The sequence below is a fragment of the Glossina fuscipes genome, unplaced genomic scaffold, assembly GCF_014805625.2.
Source record: "Glossina fuscipes isolate IAEA_lab_2018 unplaced genomic scaffold, Yale_Gfus_2 1, whole genome shotgun sequence".
NCBI lineage: Eukaryota > Metazoa > Arthropoda > Insecta > Diptera > Glossinidae > Glossina > Glossina fuscipes.
In genome coordinates, this window is record NW_023998415.1 from 45278367 (window position 1) to 45288731 (window position 10365).

The 10365-nt window shown below is 32.8% G+C and overlaps 1 protein-coding gene across 1 annotated transcript in view; it reads right to left on the reverse strand.

Annotated features, from left to right (window-relative positions):
* Positions 1-3272: 3272 nt before the first annotated feature.
* Positions 3273-10365, reverse strand: part of LOC119631730 — a 41613-nt gene continuing 34520 nt past the window's right edge. Inside the window, exon 5 of the mRNA XM_038024190.1 lies at positions 3273-3510. Within this exon, the coding sequence (XP_037880118.1) occupies positions 3476-3510 (35 nt within the window). The 3' untranslated portion in view covers positions 3273-3475. The remainder of the gene's footprint in view (positions 3511-10365) is intronic.

A 10365-nucleotide genomic window follows, 5' to 3' on the forward strand; every position in this document is an offset into this window, starting at 1 on the left:
TCCAAAGTTTACTAAAACAGAGAATGAACATTGAGATGACCAACCTCCCCATCGTACCTCCCCAAAACAATAACAATCCATACGTGCCATGGAATATTTCTGGTTAAATTCAATTAAATTGCTTTTAGAACTTCATTGCACAACTGGTCATCCGGAATTGATGAAACATTTTCTTTCAGAAGATAGATATAGAAAATATTAAGAAAAGTTGTGATGAGGTTAATGCGTTGCTGATATTTGATGGAAAGAGTTGTTAGAATAAAATCAACATCCATTGGTCTAGCGTGACTTTAAATGCTTAACAACAAATTTTTTCGATTGGGTATTCTTCACGCTACGCCTTAAGCTAAAGCTAAGCTAAGTAAAGTATTGAACTTTAAATTTTTATCTAATAGTGACTGTTCATCCTAAGTACAACACAGAGTTGTACAACACGGCTTAATAATTATTACCTTTCACATCATCAGTCTGTTACTGAACACCATTTAAGTAACCCTGAACTATTATTTAAAAAAAAAAAAAAAAAAAAAAAATCGGTTCAATTACTGTTTTACGTTGAAAAGAAGAATGAAATAACCTTTCTATGCCTAGGTCTACGTGAGCTTCGTTATCATCTATAAGATATCACTGGTATAAATTAGTTGAACATGTAATATATTCGACATTACTGTTGCATTTTTTTTGTTTTTTTTTTTTTGTTTTTCGATTCATTTTCCAACAATTGTATGATATTGACATATATTAAAAACAACGAATATCAACAACCACTTGCATATAATATCTGTAAAAGAGAATTCACAAAATACTTAAGATGTCATGTTCCTTTTGCTTTGCTTTTTCTTGTCTCTGGTACATAATTACAGTTGATGAGTAATTATTAGGTTGCACGTAGCAAAATCAAATTATACAGAAAGGCTGTGAAGCCCCTTGTTGCACTTTTTACCCTGCCGCACTTTACCGTCTGCCGCGATATTTTCACCGTCGCTTCACAGTCCCAAGTCATCAACGCCACTCGTTGACGTTTCGGTCTCCTTTTACACTTATGTATCCCATATTGAAGCTAATTTACTTCAACAAGTTTCATATTAAATGAGTTTTTATAACAATTTTCCTGTTCCTTCATTCTCTTCACATTGCCTTCGTGTATAGTACTTTTTTATCGATTACAATGCGAGACAATGGCTATATACAAACTTTCGATTCTTTTTTTTTGTTATTTATTTATTTATTTTTCTCTTTTTTTTTTTTTTTCTTTTTTTTTTTTGCTTTCATAGCTGTGTGCGTTGACATTATGATGATTAAGCAGAAAATATGAACGTATGCATATTTTCATAAATGAATTTGCTGTTTATGATATAAATTTAAAATTTTTAGGTTTATTTATAAACGTTATGATCAGGAATTTGTTGATAATTAATCGTTTTTCTTCTTGTCCGCCTTTATATTCTTATGTTTATGTTTTTACATATATTTGCGATAATTTTACGATGATTTTGTAGAGAGAGAATCAAACTACAAAGTAATTAATGATGATGATGATGATGATGATTATGACTTCGTTTGTAAAATCACTTACAAAATGAATTTCTGTATATATGCTAATCCGTTCATACATCTCGCTACATCTCTCTAACAATAAGTTTTGTAAATCTAGTTTAAAAATTGGCGTAATCCGGCCATCCCTACGCCTATAGTGATAATAAAACTTTTTACTTACCGTCCGAAGAAAACATTGATATAAAGTTTACTTGAAATATTTTGGTCAATTCGATCGTCATGCGATTAACAATATTTTTTACAAGTTGTATACTCGTTTTTCATAAGCTTACGTCTATTGAAAGCCTTATGGCTGCAAAAGTTGAAAGAAAAGTTTAAGGAAAAAATGACGAAAAAGCATTTTGAGAGTAAGGAGAAAAATACTCTAGCGTTCTGACCGGTCATTAGTCATAAACAAAAATAATACATTTTTTGATTTTGTATAAATTTTGACCTTCTGAAGCAGCGGCCACAATAAAACACTCCTATATCAATTTTATTATGAAATAAAATTGTTAAGTCACGCAAACCGCAAACAAAACAATTACTTGTGACTTGTGACGTGTTGATTGGATAGTATTGCTCAGAATATGACTGTAAATTTGTTGACGAAATTTCCAAAGTTTCTGCAGTTGGAATTTTAACGGGTGGACAGATGGACAAATATGTTTAGTTTGACTGCAATATTTGCGTGTCTTGGAATGCGTGTTTCTATACTTTATAAACGTTTGGTAAATGTCTTATACCATCCCTCCTCTTCACTCAAATAGCGGCTAAAAAGAAGAAGAAGAAATGGAAACACTTGAAAGTTCCGTTTATTATTATATCAACCTTGACATGTAGATTAATAGGCAACATGGTTAATATAAGAAAAATATGGAACGGAAAAAAATATATGTTTGTAAATTAAAAAAAAAAATAAAAAAAAAAAAAAAAAAAAAATACTAATTCATCAAGCAATGAAAAATATAAGAAAAAAATTTTATTAAAAATTTTTACACAATTAAAAGGAACATAATTAACTTAATATAATTCAAAATACTTATTGTATTTGTTAAATTACAGGGGTGTGGCGTCGCATAGTTGCTGCTTGTCGCGTTTGTACTACTTTAAATAACAACTTTTGTCCCGACAACAGCAGCAGCAGAAATAACAAAAATAACAACAAAAATGACAACAAAAACAACAATAGTAACAATTGGCAAAAAGAAAATAACGATCTATGTAAGCCGGGTTCTGCGCGGTATCAACTTCTATATCAATGTTCGCCAGCCACACTACCACAAGTATCAAGTTAATATCCAGGCGCGCATTATACCCACACATACCTTTATATATACTTTCTGGTCTTCATAGGCAATTTATCTTTTATTATTTTACATTTGAAAACAACCAAGAACGCCAACCAACTATTAAATCTATATAAATGTTGTTGCTGTTGCTGTTGCCGAGTTTTTAATGTATATAGCCGGCCTGGTAGCTATTCATAAACTTGATTTGTTTTGCTTATATATACGTGCGATTGTGTATGGATATTAGCTGGCATTACTTTAACTAACTTCGATTTTAGTTTAGTCTTGCGGTCGTTCGTTCGTTAGTAAATGGAAAACTCATTGAATTTGTTTAAACGTCCAACGCGTGTAGTTATCTGCAGCGCACACCTGGACTTACAGCACGATGTTATTTAGGTTTTTTTTTTTTTTTTTTTTTTTTTTCTCCTATTTTTTCTCTTTTTAGTTAAGGCGCAACTAGAGTATTTAATTTTATTCATTTTGAAATTATATTACAACAGCAACATATACGCGTTGTGCTTAATCATAGCTGTAGATCGATTTAGAAACTCGTGAACGATACATACAGCAGCAGCAGCGGCAGCAGAAGCAGCCGGCCATCTAGCTTAGCTGAGTTAGCCAGCAGCTGTCTTTCTTTAATGTCTGCTTCAGTATTTTGCATGTTGTTTAACTGTGTTTATGACTGAGGGTAAAAAGGTTTATGCACAAAAACAAAAAAAAATGAAAATAATAATAATAAATAAAATAAATATATAAATTAATAATAATAAAAAAAAATAAAAAAAATAAAATAATAATAAATGTAAAACAAGTAGAAAAAACGCCCGAAAATTTTTTCCTCGTTTTAACTTGTTTTTTTTTTTTTTTTTTTTTTTTTGTCGGGTGTTAAAAAATTGAATTTTTTTCTTTTTTTTTTTTTTTCTTTCAATTTTTTCTTTAGCAATAAAGTTATCCAGTCCATGGTACATTTGACACGCCTTTATCGAAAATAGCCGAACACAACTAAACGCCAACTCTGAGTAATTGTGTAAATCATGTTACAGCAGCAGGCAATCGTGCGTTTGAGGTCAAAAATGTAGTAGCAGTTGCTTGTTTGGTTGCTATGGTTGCATTGCTTAGCTTTGCTTCGATATGTTTTTTTCGTTAAAGATTTCAGTTAATTTAAATATATATGTACACACGTAATAAGTAACTAGATTTAAAAGCACTGATACTCAGGCATAGGTGTATATGTATATAAATAGGTAGCAATATGCCGTGATTTGGTGTTAGAAGTGAAAGTCATCATTGGGCAACATACGCTACATAAATATAAATTTATGCACGATATTGGATTTAATGATCTTGACAATATTTGCTTTCAAAATTATTAAAGCATTAATGGCTTTCGAAAATTTTAATATCGATCGATACTTTTTTACCAAAAGCTAAAACTTAATGGTAATGATTTCTGCTACTACAACGTTGAGATAACTTGATATAAATCTACTATTAAAGTGCAGATTTACATCATTTATTAAGTAAATCTTTTAAAAGTTGCTGTCATCGCCAGCCTAACCATGAGATAATGCGTTCAGCAGTATAACGTATTTACCACGTTCCCAAGTCGTTAAAATGCCTCTTAACATAACATTGAAATTGCGAAAATGAAATTTTAACTTTACAATTCTGCATTTATACAATAATGCGTATTACATACGCAACAAACAAAATCATTACAGTTACGATATTTTTCTTACTTGATATTGATTTGCAGAAATTTCCTAGAAACAAATAAATTTGAAAGACTTTACATAATCATTTTATATATATATGGGCAGTTAGTTCTCTTAGGCAGATCAATAGGCATCTTTCGTAAGATGCAACAAATATTTACAGGACGTATTAAAAAAATCATTGGGAAATTTTGTAACATGACAGTGCAACGACATGGATGATTTTATCTTATGTCAGTTCTCTCTCAAAACAGTCAAAACATTTTCTCCACATCTTTAACTGTTCATTTATACCTTTGCTGAAGTAAATTATTTCTTACAAGGTTTGATATATCCATTAAAGGTAGAGTGAAATGTTTTTAGGATCAGAAGATAGGTCAAAATCAAAAGACTCCATCTCCTGTAAATATAGCGGAGGCTTAAGCAATTCATGTCTGGCAATCTTTAAATGTTGTCGTTGCCGTTGCCGTTGCCGTTACACGTTTTCCTGGGACAATAAATTGTGTTTTAAAAACGGTTTTTTTTTGCTTTCGTTAAGCCTGAAATTTTCTTCTCAGCTTTGACATGCAATTTTGTTTACGTATTTCTACCGTCTATTCTATAAATGTATAATCAAACCAAGCATATAAGCAAGTTATGTCAAATTACATATTTACCCGGAACTCGGGACACAAACACAATTTTTACCCTTTCAAAATACGTATATGACAGATTGTGTCACGGGTCTAGCGTGGGTACTTGCCATAATGGCTTAACCCCACAGTGGCCCAAGGCTCACAGGTTATTTAAGCGTAATCCACCTCCTCCAGAGAGTTAGACAATCCCTATAAACTAGAGGTCTAAACAACACTGGAGTCCAGAACGTTTATTGTGTATGGCCCAGTGAATCCATTCTGATTAATGTTGAGGCCTATCCTCACCTCGATTTATTCCACTTTGGCTTTGGAATAGTGAAAACCACAACCACCACGAACACTCCCCGAAGGGCCGTACCCAAGCAGCCAGGGCTCATATATTGATCAACTGCTGCGTTCAAAAGGGCACTCACTAATTACTACCTCTACGTATTTTTACGTAACCAGTGACCAGCTGACTTTTTGGTTAAAATTTCCTCTATAGTAATTAGCTTCTTAAGTAAAGAGTTCACCTTCCAGTGAATCCCTAAGACAACTTTCAGAAAACTCGTCGCCGAGTTATAGTAGTCCAAAGCCTTAAACTCTTCTTCGCCGGCCGAAACCGTTGCCCTGGGATCACCACAAGGAGGTGAGAGTTTCGGTACATCTATGCCCCCTCTAAAGCATAGTTTATCACCCCGCGTATATGACACTTGTTGTAGTTTGATTCAAATTCATTTTTAAATAAACATACGATCATTCCAAGTCTAAACCGTTATTTACTATCCCATGCCAAGCCAACGAAGTCGCCTGTGAAGTCAGCTCAAATTAACTTAACCTAATCATCGAAATTCCAATAATAGACCGTTTGTAGGGTCGGTGTATTTCTTGAATCATATAACATTAACATGATACGTCGTTCTGCCATTAATATCTAGTGACCATTACTGCGACGTATGAAAGGCGATGGTCACCTAAAACATTTGCCACATCACATAGAAGAAGTTTTCGTGCTTAACTCTTTTTTTAAATAAACATTGAATAATCAATCATCCCACCATTTGTCAACATTTTTTCTTTTAGTGATTGACTTCGGTCCACTCTTTTGGATGGATATTCCATCACTTTTATATAAAATAAAGCAAGAATCTTCTCACTCGAAGTAACTGCCATCATACACATCACACATATCGCGTATATAATACATAACTTTGAAGGTGTTCATCACCTGGAATCGGACATAGGTTTTGTTGGCTGAATTTCGTAAGATAAATGGAATACCATTGAATATAAAGAAATGTGAATCTATGTCTCTCGGTAGAGTGCCCTTCCGACTATAAGTTAAACAGTGAGACTTTGGAGTCGGTGTTGTCGTTTAATGATCTGGGTGTAGTTTTCACTTGGCTTTACTAATATGTGGCCGGAAGGTTTCGATGATCCGTATGTAACAAGCGGCGTTAGTTGAATAGGCATCAAAAACGGTTTCTTCTTTTTGCCTTAAGAAGATTAGAATGGAATACTAACATAATCAATTTATCTAATCTTCAACGTAGGAAATTGATCCTCCAGCTTGGTATACGTTTTTTAATGAATTTTGTTCGAGGAAATATTTCGCCATCACTTTTGCTCAATAAACTTAATTTTCTACAATCCATCAAAGGAATCACGGAATTTGCTTTCTCTTACGCAATCTCAATCTAGGATTAATTATGAACTCTTTTCTCCTTTCCGCACGTAATGTAAGCAATGTAATATTTTCAATAAACAATTCCAGTGATTGAGGGAAATCGTTCTTACTTAACTTATACGATTAAGACTGCTTCTCTATGCAATTGAACTCGTCGTAAGACAAATCTGAGATACGATAACACGACATCAATCATTGCATTATAGTTTTATCTCATGTTCAATCGTTCATCGTAGTGCTAAAGGCCCTTAATGAACCATGCATTACGTACTACACCTGATTTCTACATTTCATTGTCTATGTTATTGATGATGAATTTTAATGGAAAATTTATACTCGATATTTTGTTAATATAATGTTAGAGAGCAAGTTGTTTGTCTTAGATATAAGTTTACAACGTAGAAAGAAATTCAAGCAGATTTCAAACAGATGGCAGACAAATCTCATTTAGACCGAGAGATAGACGGACAGACAGATATATTTCACTTCGTTCACGCTTATCAAGAATAGATATAGTTTATAGGGTTTTCCAATTCACATTTTTACGCGTTACCGGTAGTCGGTTTGTCAAACACATACCCTACGACAGAAGCAATTTATTTCGTTATATTTTCTGATCTATGCCTAATCGATCGAAAGCCTAATGAAATAAAATATTTAGTGACAAATTGATCGGATAAATGAGAAAATGAAGGCAAAAATCACATTACTTGGGTAAAAAAATAATAAAAAAAAAAAAAAAAAAAAAACAGAAAAAAAAAAGAAAAGTTTTTTATACTTAAGAGAAGCAAAAGAGGAGAAGAACGAAGCAATCCGCTATAAAATTTATTTATTGCACTATATATTACAATTACAAAAACAACAAATAAAGCTAAATTTATACTTTCAAATTAAAGTTTATGAGCGCGAAACACAACCAACAATTACAACAATGTGACGGCATGTTGTTAAAAAGCTTCTGCTACTAAATCGTACGTATACACGATACATAGACCGTACACTTCATGCATACATAGACAACATCCGATCTGATCAAAAAAAAAAAAAAAACTCTTTGTACATTGGATTGGATGGCATAGTAGTAGACACAATACCAGGTACAACAAGTACAACAGTTAAAAGCCTAAAAACCTGAATTGCTTATGCTTGAATGGTTCAATTCCACACAAAGTTAAATGATGCGCTTTATATACGTAATGATGGCGAGAGCGCCGTGTGTCATGTAAAGAATTTTGTTGCTTCTGGACTAGACTGGCAATCGTGATGCGGCAGTTTATCGAAAACTGTTTGGCTTGTGATAAAATGCAACAACAAGAAGAAAACGAAAACAAAACAAACACACAAAACAAAAAGAAAAACACCAACTACTAACTGTGGATTACGTCCGTTAAGATGTTAAAACACAAGAGAGGCATACTAGTAAACGCATTGGACGCTTGACAATGATGCCACTGTATGATCATCAACTTGCGGCAGCGCACCACATATATGCAGTAAAGATTGCGGTCAACCGCTTACATAATCTGGCAGTTAGTCTGTTTAGTCACTTAAGGTAACAAATTAATAATAAGGAAAAAAATTGGACTTCTTTTGACCAAGTTTTTCAGGTTACAGTTCTTATAAACGGTCATTTTTTAAAATTGATGACAATGTCGGAAATTTCGCTTTGTTCTTTTTTCGAAAAAGTACCATTAACAATAGCAAAAACAACGACAACAACAACAACAACGACAACAACAATAACAACAGCAAATGCAATAACAAGAAACAATGGCATACTACCCATTGGTCCGTTGGACTTCAATTATTAATACTTATCATTATGACTTTTACTTATAAAAATAATTTCTTTATTTAATCTCGTTGGAAAACAAAAAAAAGAAAAAACTGATCCAAATTCTAATCTAGATAGTTTTTTCAATTTTAATTAACTTATTGCACTCTTTTACAGCAGCACATAAAAAAAAAAAAGAAAAGAATTTCATGCTAACCTGCTTTACCCCTAATAGAAATGCAAATATATTTTCAAATCAATTGCAATAATCGCGTTCAAATCCCTTTGTTACATATGAAATAACAAAATTAACATAACGTCCAAAGATGTTTCTAAAAGCAATAAATATAAAAAAAAAAAAAAAAAAATTTAATGCTTATATAGACGTTTGAGTATACATTTAAAGTTCCGTAAAATTAGTCGGGCGTTAATTATTTGAACAAACACATCAAAACAATACGAATGCAAAACGAAGACAATTAACAACATTTATAATACACTTCGACTCTACTGAAAATTTATGGTTTATTTATTTCCTTCATTAACAGTTTTCGTGTTGCGTGTATGCCCATAAAATCAAAGCAAATCAATCTGAAATGAATTCTTAACGCTCTGCGCAGATCGAATATTATTGATAGTAAAAAATTTCACGTACCTTTAATAATAATCAGAAAACTATGTTAAAGTCCGTATAAAGTGATGTCCAATGGTCACTGCTTATTCCACATAGACGAGATCTATTCGCCATTCTTACGAAGTGAAACCTATACGACATACGACATACGTATCACAGCTATGCCTAATTTTTGTTTGTTCTCTTCTCTTCTGTTTTTTTTTCTGTTTTTTTTTTCTTTTGAGGTTAGATTCTTACAAAGCTTACAATGCGTTATAATGAAGGAAAAATACCAATCTAAGCATAGAATTAAAATTCAAGAATTCATAACCTTAAGATTTTTGATTATAAATTAGATAGTCCTTAAGTTCAAGAATGCAAAGAATCAAGAAGTCATAACAAATCGTTATGTTGATCTTATCGCAAGCAGGTTGATCTAATCCTAAGAGTAAGCGCTTGACGAACACTTGTAAACTAATCGCAGTGCGGTGAGCACAAAAAACACAAAAGTCGCCATATGTGTGATAAGCGAAAGGGTAAGGGTCACCATACACCTCAGACGCTAATCATCTTTGCGAATAAGACGACGTAATACGTTGCAGAGACAAGCAAACACTTTTTTCATTAAAGATCAATTTCTTTGAAGGAAGTCTTTAATAAAACCTGGTTTCTGAATTTATTTCTTTATTCCCGCCTTTTTTACTCCCGCCCTCCTTGACAAGCTGATACAAACACATCACTACAAGTACACCTCTTTAGCTTAGTATTTTGACCTAATACCTAAAATGAAGTCAACTGAGTATACCCTATGTCTGTAAGGGAATCTCAAAGCGTTACTTGCTAAATATTAAATAATTTTTGCGTACAGATTAGCTTGTTGGACATTAAATTGCCGCCTTTTTGCGTGCGCGTACTTAACGCTTATTAACATTGTCCGGCTCAGTATAGTTCATTAGTGCCTGCTTCTTAAATAACTTATTTACATAATGCAAAGGCAGACTGAACTTTGAAGACTGTCGATAACGAAAATTTCCTTATTACTGGAATTGTCAACAGCGGCCTAGTATAATCCGCATAAGACGACGACTCGGTGCAGTAATGTAGTCATGGAAGTCAAAATCTTATCTCAGATCG